Consider the following 12,731-nt stretch of genomic DNA (forward strand, 5'->3'; position numbering starts at 1 on the left):
TGTGTGTGTGTGTGTGTGTGTGTGTGTGTGTGTGTGTGTGTGTGTGTACACTGAGCAGTCAGGTGCACAGTTCTCCAATCTGTGCATGCAAATGCCCCATTCCATACATACAAAGGTGGGGTTCTGATGCACACACAAGAGAAATCCTGCAAAACTCTGGGCTCAAGTTTCTAAAGTCGGGTCATACCAGCATTGATGGTGAACTAACCCAACATGCGGCTCGTCTCTTCCCTACCCAGAGATAGCCAAGTGAGGATCATGGAGAACACAGTAGCCAACGCAGAGAAATATTTCGGCCAGTTCTGCACGCTGATGGCCTCCTACGCCAGGAAGACAGCCAAGCTGCGGGACAAGTCAGATCTCCTGGTGAAGCAGCTCATCGACTATGCGAACACTGAGAACCCTGAGCTGCGAAGCACCATGAAGAACTTTGCTGAGGAGCTGGCCAAAGTGCAGGACTACAGGCAGGCAGAGGTAAGGAGCTGCCTAGCCCCCGCAACACTGACTATGCCAGGAGTGTGATCACAGCTAGGGAGGCACAATCTGACCATAGTCATGGGACTTCACGTTGAGGGAGCAATGGACCTGTATGTGAGCAATACAGGAAACAGTAAATAGTTCACTGTCTGTCGATATACTGTGCTAGTGTAACCCACACACCGTCTGGGTGTGGTGGTCTGTCCCATCTAGTGGCACCGAGACCACGTAGAGATTAAGGAGTCTGCTCTACAGCCTTAGAGCACGTGGCTTTTAGCTCATGCAGTAGAGCAGGGATGGCCAGCCTGAGAAGGAGCCAGAATTTACCAATGGACATTGCCAAAGACCCACAGTCATACGTCAACCACCTCCGGATCAGCTCGCCCCCTCCCCCCCGCTCCCAGCGCCTCCCACCCACCGGCAGCCCCACCGATCAGCGCCTCCTCCTCCCAATCAGCTGTTTCATGGGGTGCAGGAGACGCTGAGGGGGGAGGAGCGAGGGCATAGCAGGTGCAGGGCAGGGGGTGGGAAGGGGTGGAGGGGGGCAGGGTCTGTGGCAGAGCCAGGGGTTGAACAGTGAGCATCCCCCCCCCCCCCAGCACATTGGAAAGTTGGTGCCTCTAGCTCCAGCCCGGGAGTCGGTGCCTATACAAGGAGCCGCATATTAACTTCTGAAGAGCCGCATGTGGCTCCGGAGCCACAGGTTGGCCACCCCTGCAGTAGAGGCTCACGCACTAAGCTCCAGAGGTCCCAGATTCGATCCTGCCCGCCGACAACCGGGGTCTGTCAGTGTTACACTAGCAACTAGTGTCCTGTCCTAGGATGGCCGGGCTCATTGATGCTTTCCCTGTTCAGTGGCTGAGGGTGTTGATCTGTGCAGTCTTCCTGGTCCTTTCCAGCCTGGAAGGGAGGAACCAAGCTAAGAAGGAAGAACTTTAGGGGTGAATCTATCCCTTATCCAAGCTGACAAGCTCTGCGTCATTCCCCCAATTTCTGCTTCTGAGGAGATTATGGGACATTCTTTGGTTACTATTTGGGGAGGATTCACCCTCTACCATATCTCGCTGTGCCTTTTGCATTAGGGAAGTGGCAGTGGGTTAGAGGGCCTTTCACCTCTCAGGTGTCTGGTTTGAATCCAGCTCCGGTCAGCAGCATAGTGTTGTCATCTGATGGATGTTCAGGGGCCTGCACGGAACATGTCCATGGCTGCCAGCCCGGTTCCTGTTTTGAGGTCCCTGCTGTAATTGGCGGTGTCGACAGAGCAAGGACTGAATGATCTGGATCCCTTGAGATGATGACAGAGCAGAGGGCAATTGCAGTGCCATTGCTTGGTGACTAGAGGCTATCAGCCAGCCCTGTTTGTACCGAGTACATTATATCCCCGCCGTACTGCATGTGTGACTTTCCCCTTTAGGTGGAGAGACTGGAAACGAAGGTTGTGGAGCCACTGAAACGGTACGGAGTCCAGCTCAAGCAGACACAGGTAAGTGCCGTATCGTGGTAACCCTGCCACATCCCATAGCCAGCCGGCCACGCCAGCCTTGTAACAAACGCACGTATCTCATCTCCTAGGCAGAGATCAAGAGGTTCAACAAAGTCCGAAACAATGAGATAAAGCAACTGGAGAAACTGGAGAGACTGCGGCAGAAGTCACCCTCAGACCGACACACCCTCGTATCCTTTATGCCACGTTACAAAACCTGAGAGGCGCAGAGTTAGCACTTGGTTAGGCAGCCTGCGGCACTGGCTGATCAGTAACGCAGAGGTAGGAAGTCAGGGCTCAGTGGCTTATGTTTCATTGTGGTTTCTTCCGAACGTTCCACAGAATCTGTTGGAAACCGACCTGCGTCAGGAAACCACCCACCCCAGTAAGGGAAAACCCAGACTGTTGTAAACTAACCACAGGCTTCCCTGGGAACTAGCCGGAGCTCAGAGAAATGAGACGCATGCAATGGGATTGCGGGACAGGTGATGAGCCGCCAATTCCACCTCCCCCCAACCACTTCCTTATCAAGCTGCAGATGTGAAAGGGGAGATTTCACACGTGCTACATTTTGACACCAATCTGGTCACACGCATCTCAAATTTGTTCCCAGGCCCACGCTCTGCACATAAATCTTGGAGGGCTCAGCTGCTAACTACTCTAAGTGCTTCCCCATATCAGCCCTCACTGAATGGTGTGTGAATGGGAAATAGGGTAATGTTCCTTTCCAAAATATCCCTCCTCCCCCCCCCCCCCACCCAGGGAAACACACCTTATTATATTGTTTGCTGTAGCTATGTTGGTCCCAGGATATGAGAAAGGTAAGGCAGGTGACGCAATACTTTTTATTGGGGCAACTTCTGTTGGTGGAACAAGTGGAACAAGCTTTCGAGCTACACAGAGCTCTTTCCCAGGTCTGGAGAAGACAGCCAGAATGTCTCAACTAAACGCAAGGAGGGTCAGTTTGTAACCCGGATCTGAAGAACAGCTCTGTGCCAGCTCGAAGACTTGTCCCTGCTCCCGACAGAAGTTGTTGCAATAAAAGATATTACCTCACCCACCTTGTCTCTCTCACGTTATGTCAGACTTTCTGGGCGAGACACCTTTTCAAAGGGATCATCGCCACAGCTCAAGAGATTTCCCTCTGCATGGCAGAAATATTTTAAACAAGTAACCCCTTCCGCAGCTTTTCCAAAGAAGGCAATTCGCAGCTGAAAGTCCCAAAGATCCTCAAGGGGGAAAGAAGTAGTTGGATATCTTTGTGTAGGCCCAGCTTCTCTGGAAACAAAACACTGCATCCAGGGACTAGCATGGGCTCTCCCCAGAAGGGTTGGATGTCACTCTCTCTTGAAGATTCACAGCAGTACCATGCTGATTGGGGACCACACGGCCCCCCAGCTCAGCTTCCTACACGGGGCAACATAAAGGCTCACGCTCCCCTAGGGTCCTGTCTCCAAGATGCCTGGTGCAAAAAGCACTCAGGTTTGTGCTCCTCATTTGCACACGCACAGAGTTGCTTGACACTTTTTGAATTTCAATGCCATTTTTCATGGGGGGGGGGAGAGAAAGGGGGGAGATCAAATTTCAGTGCAAAACCTGGCAGATTTTCAACTCTATTTTTCCATGAACGTTTGTGGGTTTTCCACCTGCTACAGAGGTAGCTGGAGGTTTGTGAGTTTCCCAAAAAACTCATTAAATTTTTTTTGGGGGGGAGGGGGAGGACAGTAAAAATTAAAAAAAAAAAAAGGTCATGATTTTGACTGGTTTCTCTACCAGCTCTGTAGGTGCTTTAAGGGCAAGAGCTCCTACAAAGCAGTTGTTTGCACTGACAGGTAGCCTCCCTCCACTGAGATCACGCCCTATGTGGCAATATTAGGGTGACCATATTTCCCAAAGGGAAAACAGGACACCGTGTGGGGCTAACCCAGGCTCCCCCCCCCCCGCTGTGAGGCTGGGGTTGCTGAAACCATGACTGTCCTCCCGCCCCCACAAGGCTTGGGTCCCTGGAACCCTGCCTGCCCCACGTGTGAGGCTGGGTTCGCTGGAACCCTGCCCCGCCCCACAAGAGACTGGGGTTGCAGGAATCTTACCTGCCCCTCTCCCCCGCAAGAGGCAGCTGCTGTTCGCTGCAGCCGTGGCTTGTTGCTCCCGCTCCCCCATGTAAGCCCTGCCTCCTCCCCCCCTCCACAAGGGGCGGGCATCTCCACTCACCCTGGCCCCACAAATTCCCCCGCACCGCACCCCACTTTTTTGACAAACGTGAGCATTCGTCCCGTTTGCTCTTGTCAACTGATCCAATTGCCAAGAGTAAAAACAGGACAAATGCCCACTACTGCCAAAAAAGTTGGGACAGCCGGGACAGGGCTTAAAAAAGGGACCGTCCCGGCCAAAACGGGACGTATGGGCACCCTAGGCAATAAGTTGTTGTGTTCCTTCTGGCCGGGCTGATATGCTGGTCCGATTGGCACTATTTCAAAGGTACAGGCAAAGCTCGGCCTCCGTTTTATAGGGTGAGTAATTGTCATGTTTGCCCCAGGGTGAAAATCCTCTTTCAGAAATGCAATCAGGGCAGTCAGTGTAAGAACACAAGATTCCTTCCTGCCCACAAGCATCTGACTAGAACTGCTCAGTTCAGATAGTTATTCTGGGCTCAGCCGCTCACACAGACACCAGCACAAGGATCAGTGTGTCTATAAACTCTTCCCGTCTCATCAGATTGTTCCTTGACTATTGCCGTCAGTCCCAGGTAAGCACAAGTTCCTCTGGGCATAATATTTGTCCTGTGCCCAAGATCTAATTTCAAGCAATGGACAGTAAAAGATTGTCAGGATAAAGCACAGGTGAGTGCTAAAGAGACACGCTGGACCCAGGGCAGCACAGAACATTCTTAACCCCTCCCCTCCTTGTGGTATTTATAACACAGCATGGTGTGCAGTCAAGACCCAATTCTTTCCAATAGCACCAGGAACTGGAATCCGGCTTTTTCTCCCATCCTGGGTTGTATTGTCGGTTTAAGCTGTAAGCGCACTGGAGCAAGGACTCTCTCTTACTGGTCAAAAGTTCTCTGTGAAAACAGGTTTTTTGATGGAAAATTGGGTTTTCAGTTACACCACATTTTTGGTGAAGTGTCTGCTTTCTGCAGAAAATTTAGACTTTGTCAAAACAATCAAAAACGTTTTGGCTGAAAATGTTCAGGGTTTTTTTTTGTTTTAAATGAAAAGTCAAAATTCCCCCCCCCCATCAATATTGCAACCACCTCCCCTCTTCCCACACACATGCAGAGCCTAGCACAATGGCACCTGATCTCAGCTGGCGCTGCTAGTAGGGATTCATTTATCACGTACCCTGTTTAGACCAGCGCCATTGACGTCAGTGGATTGAAACCAGCGGGAGAGGAGAATTGGGCCTGAGGTCTCAGCAGGAATGCGCAGTGGACACATTAGCCCTGAGTTGCCCCTGTGTACTCAGTAGTGTGTGCAGCATGACCATAAAGGGTTAACAGTTGGATGCATCGCCTGCCAGGGCTGGGTGGATGCTTACCCTACAGTTTTGTATTCAAACGAGAAAAAAAGAATGACTGAGCACCACAAAGCGTTGAAATCCACCCACCCACCCAGCCAGCTTTTTCCCTACCTGAGATCCCCCCACTAATGCAGGCTTTATTTCACCTCCCAGCTGCTTTTCTTATCAACACACTGATGCGCCATGCTCCGCTGGTCCAGATTTTACGCCACATGTTTAGTACCTGAAATAGCCCTGGCATAAGTCTCATCCATTTTCCTGTAATGACATTCAGCGCTGATGGATTCGCTCCTTTCCTCCTCTCTCTCTAGCTGCAGGAGGGATGTCGTGCAAGCTATAGAATCTTTTGTACTGGAAGGGAAAATCATGGTAGGGCTCCCTGAGGGTGTCTGCCACCATGGAGATGCATCTAACCCACCTCAACATGCCCACAAGAAACTTCCTTCTGATTGCATATTCTGCACTTTCCAGCCACCTCCCTCGCCTAGAGGAACCACCACTGGATAGTTTATAACACTTAGTTCTCACATAGGGCTTTTCCACTGTAGATCTCAAAGTACTTTACCAAAGAAAGTCAGTCTCATTATCCCCATATTACAAGCTGAAACAACTCAGGGAAACTGAGGCACAAAGAAGGGGGGAAGTGACTTGACCAAGATCACACAGCAAGTCAGTGACAGACCAGGAAGAGAACCCAGGTGTCCTGACGCTCAGTCTCCAGCTTTAGCAACTAGCTCAGCATTCAGAAGGAAGATGTAACCTATCCTAGGAATAGAAAAGGAAGACCTGACTCCTGATGCCCTGACCCCTCCACAGACATTGTCGGTTCAGGACCCAATAGCACCCCATAAGAAGCTTTAAGAAACATACTAACTAGAAGCAACCCTGCTGCTGTAAGAGCAAATATTCTCTGCATTGTATTTCTGTAGCTTAATTTACGTTGACTAAGGATACACGCATGAGGCCAGGTGTCAGCTCCTTACAAGCAGAATTCAAGGCTTACTCAGCAGGTGGGCTTATGAATGTGCAAGAACAAACTGGGCTCCACATTCACCCCTGGCACCTATCTGGTCATGTGCAAACGTGTCAACTCGGGTGCCTGGGTGTGGTCAGTGCACACACAAAACAGGTCTCTGCTTTTTAAAATTCAGGCCCTGTGTCTATCTGCACCTTCTGTTTCTTCCCCATCTGAAGAGGGAAACGACTGCAAAGTCATATACAGAGAATTAGGGGGAAACCATAGGCAGACGAGGAATAAGCAGTAGGAGCAGATGAACTCTTAGAAAACTAAGATCCTACGGTCACGTTAAACCCCCGGCTGATAAAAATCACAGGGAGGGGACACATACAGAACATATATGCCATATAGGCTGAATTGGTTCTCAAGGAAAAGGGCCAGGTAAACCCCTGCTGTCACTCTGCCAGTTTCAGTGGTGCTCCCTAGGGATGAATTTGGCCTAGATCTCGCAAAGGTTTTCATAGGGATTTACGCTTATGAAACTATAACCACAATAAGGCATGTTGGGCCATGGGTCTGTTCCCCCATGAAGCATGCATGCCCTACTGCCCTCTGCTGGATAATGTCAGGCCTGTTAAAAAGCACCCACATATATCACCATCAAATGGTGAAACAGAACAGGGATCTAAGCAGGTGTATACATCAGAGAGAGATCACGTCAGCCCCAGTGTGGCTGCAGCCCCAGGAGACAGACACTGGGTGAGTTTCAAAAGAAACCATTTACTTGATCATGCAATGGGAACCTAAAAGGTTTCCTGTTCTGCACCCCGTGCTCAACCAAAGCAAGCCAGCGTCAGACCCAGGGGAGTTTGGATTCTGTGATGGATGCAGGATCGGGCCCTTGAACACAATATTGGACCAAGGCATTTACACGGCAGTAAGGCGAACACTTCCTTTCTAAGGTTGCTCATTGTAAGCCCAAACATTGCTCCACAAGCATTAATCCCAGGGCTGCTTTATAACGAGGGTTTACCAGGGCACGGTCATTCCCCCAACCACCTCCACACTGGGACAGGGAGGCTTATGGATTTGACGGATGGGGGAGCTTGCACAGTAACCATGTCTGGGTCTCATTGCTGGTCCCGGTGCTGCAGTTCCTGTGGCCTGTCTACCCACCTTAGGGCTCTAATGCTCCCCATTACCAGAGTATCTGAGCACTTCACAATCTTGAGTGTATTTATCCTCACAACCCCCTGGGAGGTAGGGCGGTGCTATTGTCCCCACTGTACAGATGGGGAACTGAGGCACAGAGAAGATAGAGGACGTGCCCAAGGTCTCAAGAAGTCTGTGGCACAGCAGGGAAGTGCACCCTGGTTTCCTAGGCTTGTGCCCTAACCACTGGACCATGCTTCCTCTCTGAAGGCCCAGTCTTATAATTCTATACTCTGCTCCCACCGAGCTGCCTTTGCTCCCCGATGCCCATGCAGTTAACCCCTTCTGGAGCTGAAGGAACAGCGTAGGCACCCTATGATGCTGTGCTTCCCTTGGGATTTTTCTCAGGCTGAGTCAAATGTGCACAAAGCCTCAGTAGACGCCAGCCGCACCACCCAGCAGCTCGAGGAAACCATCAACGAGTTCCAGAAACAGAAACTGAAAGACATCCAGGTAAAGTGTGCTGTGAAGGGTTCAGAAAAGAGCTACAAGAAAAATTCAATGTCTGAGAAACCTGCCCGACAGTGAAAGACTAAATCTATGTAGCTTCTCAGAGAGAAGGTTCAGAGCAGACAGAGCAAAGAGCCGTCTTCTATCAATCAGACAAAGGCATAGCAAGATCTTGTGACTACAAGTTGACGTTAGGTAAATTCAGACTAGAAATAAGTTGCATGTTTTTTCTAAACTCTGAGGGTAATTTTAACCATTGGAACACATTAGCTAGGAAGGTGGTCAACTCTCCATCCCTTGAAGCCTTTAAATCAAGACCGGACATTTCTTTCTGAAAGATTTGCTCTGGCTCAGACAGAAGTGCTGGCTTTGGTGCAGGAATCTCTGGGTGAGGTTCTCTGGCCTGCGTTACAGGAGGTCAGACTAGAAGATGATCACAATGGTCCCTTGTCTTAAACATCCCTATGTCCCCCCGGGTCTCAGCTGGCTCTGTTTGATCCGGGGAATAAAGGCTTTTAGGAGCAGTTTTGACTGTACAGCGACCCCACTTTGGAGTTGGGGTTCATTCCTCCTCATTTCCCCACCCGTTTCCTTTCTAGTCTCTCACTGCAGCCACCATCCATATGGTCAAAGCAAAGCAAATGGAACTGCCTCCAGAGCCCCATGATGCCACTCCTTAACTGGCCAAAGGGGGCGCCCTTAAGTGCCGTCAGTGCTGGGGAAGAGGGCAGGTACTTGGTGCTTTCAGTACATGACTCGTCTTTCAAGGGGTTTTGATAATTAGGAGCAGGAAAGGGCTGGCCCATGTTACACCCCCCCCCCCCACATTCCTTTCTTGCAGAAGATTTTCTCGGACTTTGTCACCATCGAGATGGTTTTCCACGCCAAGGCTCTCGAGGTCTATTCCAGCGCCTTCCAGAACCTGGACGATTATGACTTCGAAAGAGATATGGAGGTACGCGGGTTGGAAACGCACCATTCTATTAGAACACTTTTACAGCCATGTCGATCGGCAGAGCTTAAAACATGTTGCCAACGGTAAAGGAATCCCTAACACCTCTTAGAAGTAGGTATCATCATCCCCAATATACAGATGGGGAAACCGAGGCACACGGCAGTGACACGACTTGTGACCTTGGATGATAAGTCTGTGGAAGAGAACCCAGGAGTCCTGAGTCCCAGCCCCAGCTTTGGCCACTGGATCAACACTCACTAGATCAGATGTAACCTCCCCCCATCCGCCCAGCCTGAGTACAGCACATCACTCATGGGCATGTTTTATTCACAAGGAGATAAGATTTTAATGAGCAATTTGTATGTCTGAGGCACCTGTAATTTTCCATCACACGGGATCATCTCAGATAAAAAAGCCTCATCAAGTCCATCCCTTTACAAGAAGATACACCCCGCATTAACCCAGTACAATGCCAGCTCTGCATGTGTATTGTTCAAGCACTTGCACACTTCTGGCCTAACCCAGGGGATGCTTAGTGGCCGATTGTGTCCAGCCTGTAAGCAGGCGCGCAGGGCACAAGGCACCTTCCCCTTTGTGCGGGCACCATGCACAGATGCAGCAAGGACTGCTCACTGCTAGCAACCCCGGGTTGCTAGCCACTATGAAGGAGCCAGGGTTATGGTCCGACCCCAGCCAGCAATGGAGGGAAGAGCACACAGCTTCTTAAGGGCTAGTGGCAAGTGCCCACCCCCGATGCAAGCCAATGCCTTTGGTTTGATTAAATCAAGCTGAGTTTGCCAACTCTCTCTCCCAGCTGTTTTGCATCTGCTCCCGATTTAGCCCTGTGTGCTAGTTATACCTACAGCAGCTAGGGAAGTCCCAGAAACCGAGCTCACACAGCTCCCTTGGCTAGTTTGCGTTTATTCACTGCACTATTACGCGGGAGACACCCGCGCGCACGCCAGGTCTTCGTCTACAGCTGGCATTGACCCTCACCATTGGTGTGTCGCCTTGCTAGGATTTCAGAGCGAAGATCCACATTGCTTCTGGAAATTACGATGCCAGGCCAATGAGTGCCACACACCCTTCCTCCACCCTGCCATGGTCCGCCAACAGCCAGGTGAGAGAGACGCAGCAACACGGTTGTGTCCTATTAGGATTTTGGCCTTGGATTAGAGCCCGAGGCAGCCCCCCCATCCCAGTGCTCAAAGAAAGTAAATTCAAACCACTCGGGGGGTGGGGGGGAGAAGTGACCCCTGAAGAGGAGAGCGGCTGTCACCACTTCCAAAGCTGAGCTCATGGAGATTGAAGGGGGCCAAAGTGCCACCCACTTACTCCCAGACTAAGATTGGAGTCATTGCTGATTGGCTGTTTTCTCTAGCTGTCTCCCTCCCTCGCAGTCTCTTCCCTCCTTCCCTGTCCCCCTACTCCTTCCCTTTTCTTTCCGTTTAGCTGAGCCCCTCCTAGCTCAGACTCTAGCACCAGAAGGAACCATCATGACCATCTAGTCTGGCCTCCTGCACATCGCAGGCCACAGAACCTAACACCCCCCCCCCACTTCTATGGTAGCCCCTAATCTCTGGCTGAGTTACTGAAAGTCCTCAAATCTTGGTTTAAAGACATCAAGTTACAGAGAATTCACCATTTCCTCTAGTTTAAATCTGCAAGTGACCCCTGCCCCAAGCTTCAGAGGAAGGCAAAAAACCTAGGATGTCTGCCAATGTGACCTAGGGGGAGATTCCTTCCCAATTATGGCAATCTGTTAGACCTTGAACATGTGAGCAAGACCCACCAGCCAGACACCTACGAAAGAATTCTCTGTAGTAACTCAGAGCCCTCCCCATCTAGTGTCCCATCTCCAGCTGTTGGAAATATTTGATGATAGCAGTCACGGATGGGCCATGTGCCATTGTAGGCAATTGCAACATAAACTTACCAAGGTCAGTCTTAAAACAGGTTAGTTTTTTTGCCCCCACTACCTCTTTGGAAGGTTGTTCCACAACTTCACTCCTCTGATGCTTAGAAACCTTTGTCTAATTTCAAGCCTACATTTATTGATGGCCCGTTTATATCCATTTGTTCTTGTGCTAACATTGGCCCTTAACTTAAACAACTCCTCTCCCTCCCTGGTGTTTATCCCTTGAATGTATTTGTAGACAGCAGTCAGATCTCCCCTCAGCTTTTCTTTTGTTAGGCTAAACAAGCCAAGCTTCTTAAGTCTCCTCTCATAAGGCAGGTTCCCCATTCCTCTGATCATCCTAGTAGCCCTTCTCTGCTACTCCTCCCCTCCCGCAAAAAATAATCGTGACATTTGTCATTACATTGCTCACTGTACTTGTGTGTTCTACCCCTTCCCCCAACCTCTGTCTGTCTTGTCTCTCTAGTTTGTCAGCTCTTCTGGCAGGGAACTTCTCCTGTTCTGTGTTTGGGCAGCACCTAGCACAATGGGGCCTGTTCTTGGTTGGTCCTTGGGCACTACGGCAGCAAACATGGTTAATAACAACAGTGTACCCAGTTATGGAGTATTTGGCCCAAGGAGCCCAGTTGAACAGTATTTGGGGAACTGGCATAAATTAGGCTCCTTTTAGAACCGATTTTGAAAGTTACAAATAAGGAGGAAGGACATTAAACAGCTCCTGCCTTGTTTACCAAAATATAAACCATCTGCTATTAAAAAGCACCAAGACAAGCATCTTGGCATATGACGATCAAGGAAATGTCACACAGTGAAAAAGGTCCAGGAAATGTAAACAAATACTTAACATATACATGCTGAGAAAATATTATTTTGTAGCAAAACCATGAGCAACTAACAACTTCACAGGAGTCACTGAGCTGTGGAGACATTTGGGGTTCTTTTATCTAGCTAAACCCCAAACTTGTCCAAGTTCAACCCAGCCCATTTGACACAGCTCTAGCTATGATCAGAGATCGGCCTGCTCATGATATTTGCAATCACAGTTTTTCTTGAATGGGAAACATTTATTAAGACAAAAACAGATTCCTACACAGCTCAAGTTCCAGCATGGATTGCTTTTGTTTACCAGGGCCTACACCCTGGCTAGAAGTCTGTGCAGCACAGAGTCAGATAGCGGCTGGATCATGTAACTAAGTAAATACAGCACTGTAGGCCCAAGTATCAAAGTTCACATTCAGATCTAAGTTTCCCCAAAGTCTGAGGGGTGTTTTAGATCTGGGGTTTTCGCTTAGGTCCCCTCTTACTGGTAGCCTGAAAGTCGGATTTCAGGCTCACTGGTGCAATTCTGGAGTAACCTCACTAAAGGAAACCTATAGCAGAATAGAGGAGATCAGAGATCAAAATGGTAGGCTGCATAATGGCTTTCTACATCTTCATTTCTAGAGCGTTCGGAGCACTCTACAGAGGCAAGAAGACAGTGAAGAAGACTCTGAAGAGAACATAGTGCAGGATTTCAGCAATCCAGAATATGCACAGATTAGGCGGTAATTGGACAGTGGGATTAACCAGCCACACTCATGAGAGCTGGATGTATTTATTCCTAATTCCACTGTATCTTCCCTTATTGAACCTTAGATTTTCTGTGAACGCAAGGAACTCCCAATGAGGTTCTTAAGCCATTTGGAGCCTATGTAAATGCATTGTTCCCAAGCACTGAGGTGGCTCTAATTCGGAGACTGATTCTTAGTACTAGAGG

General features: G+C 49.6%; 1 protein-coding gene across 1 annotated transcript in view; it reads left to right on the top strand.

Moving 5' to 3' along the window:
- LOC113409646 (protein FAM92B-like) overlaps nt 1–12,523 on the top strand; it is a 19,075-nt gene extending 6,552 nt beyond the window's left edge. The window contains exons 2-9 of the mRNA XM_026663794.1: nt 240–474; nt 1,892–1,960; nt 2,050–2,151; nt 4,701–4,706; nt 8,001–8,105; nt 8,944–9,057; nt 10,076–10,177; nt 12,419–12,523. Coding sequence (XP_026519579.1) covers nt 240–474; nt 1,892–1,960; nt 2,050–2,151; nt 4,701–4,706; nt 8,001–8,105; nt 8,944–9,057; nt 10,076–10,177; nt 12,419–12,523 — 838 coding nt within the window. The remainder of the gene's footprint in view (nt 1–239; nt 475–1,891; nt 1,961–2,049; nt 2,152–4,700; nt 4,707–8,000; nt 8,106–8,943; nt 9,058–10,075; nt 10,178–12,418) is intronic.
- The last annotated feature ends 208 nt before the right edge of the window (nt 12,524–12,731 follow it).

This window comes from Terrapene carolina, unplaced genomic scaffold, assembly GCF_002925995.2.
Source record: "Terrapene carolina triunguis isolate 2854851 unplaced genomic scaffold, T_m_triunguis-2.0 Scaffold33911, whole genome shotgun sequence".
Classification (NCBI taxonomy): Eukaryota; Metazoa; Chordata; order Testudines; family Emydidae; genus Terrapene; species Terrapene triunguis.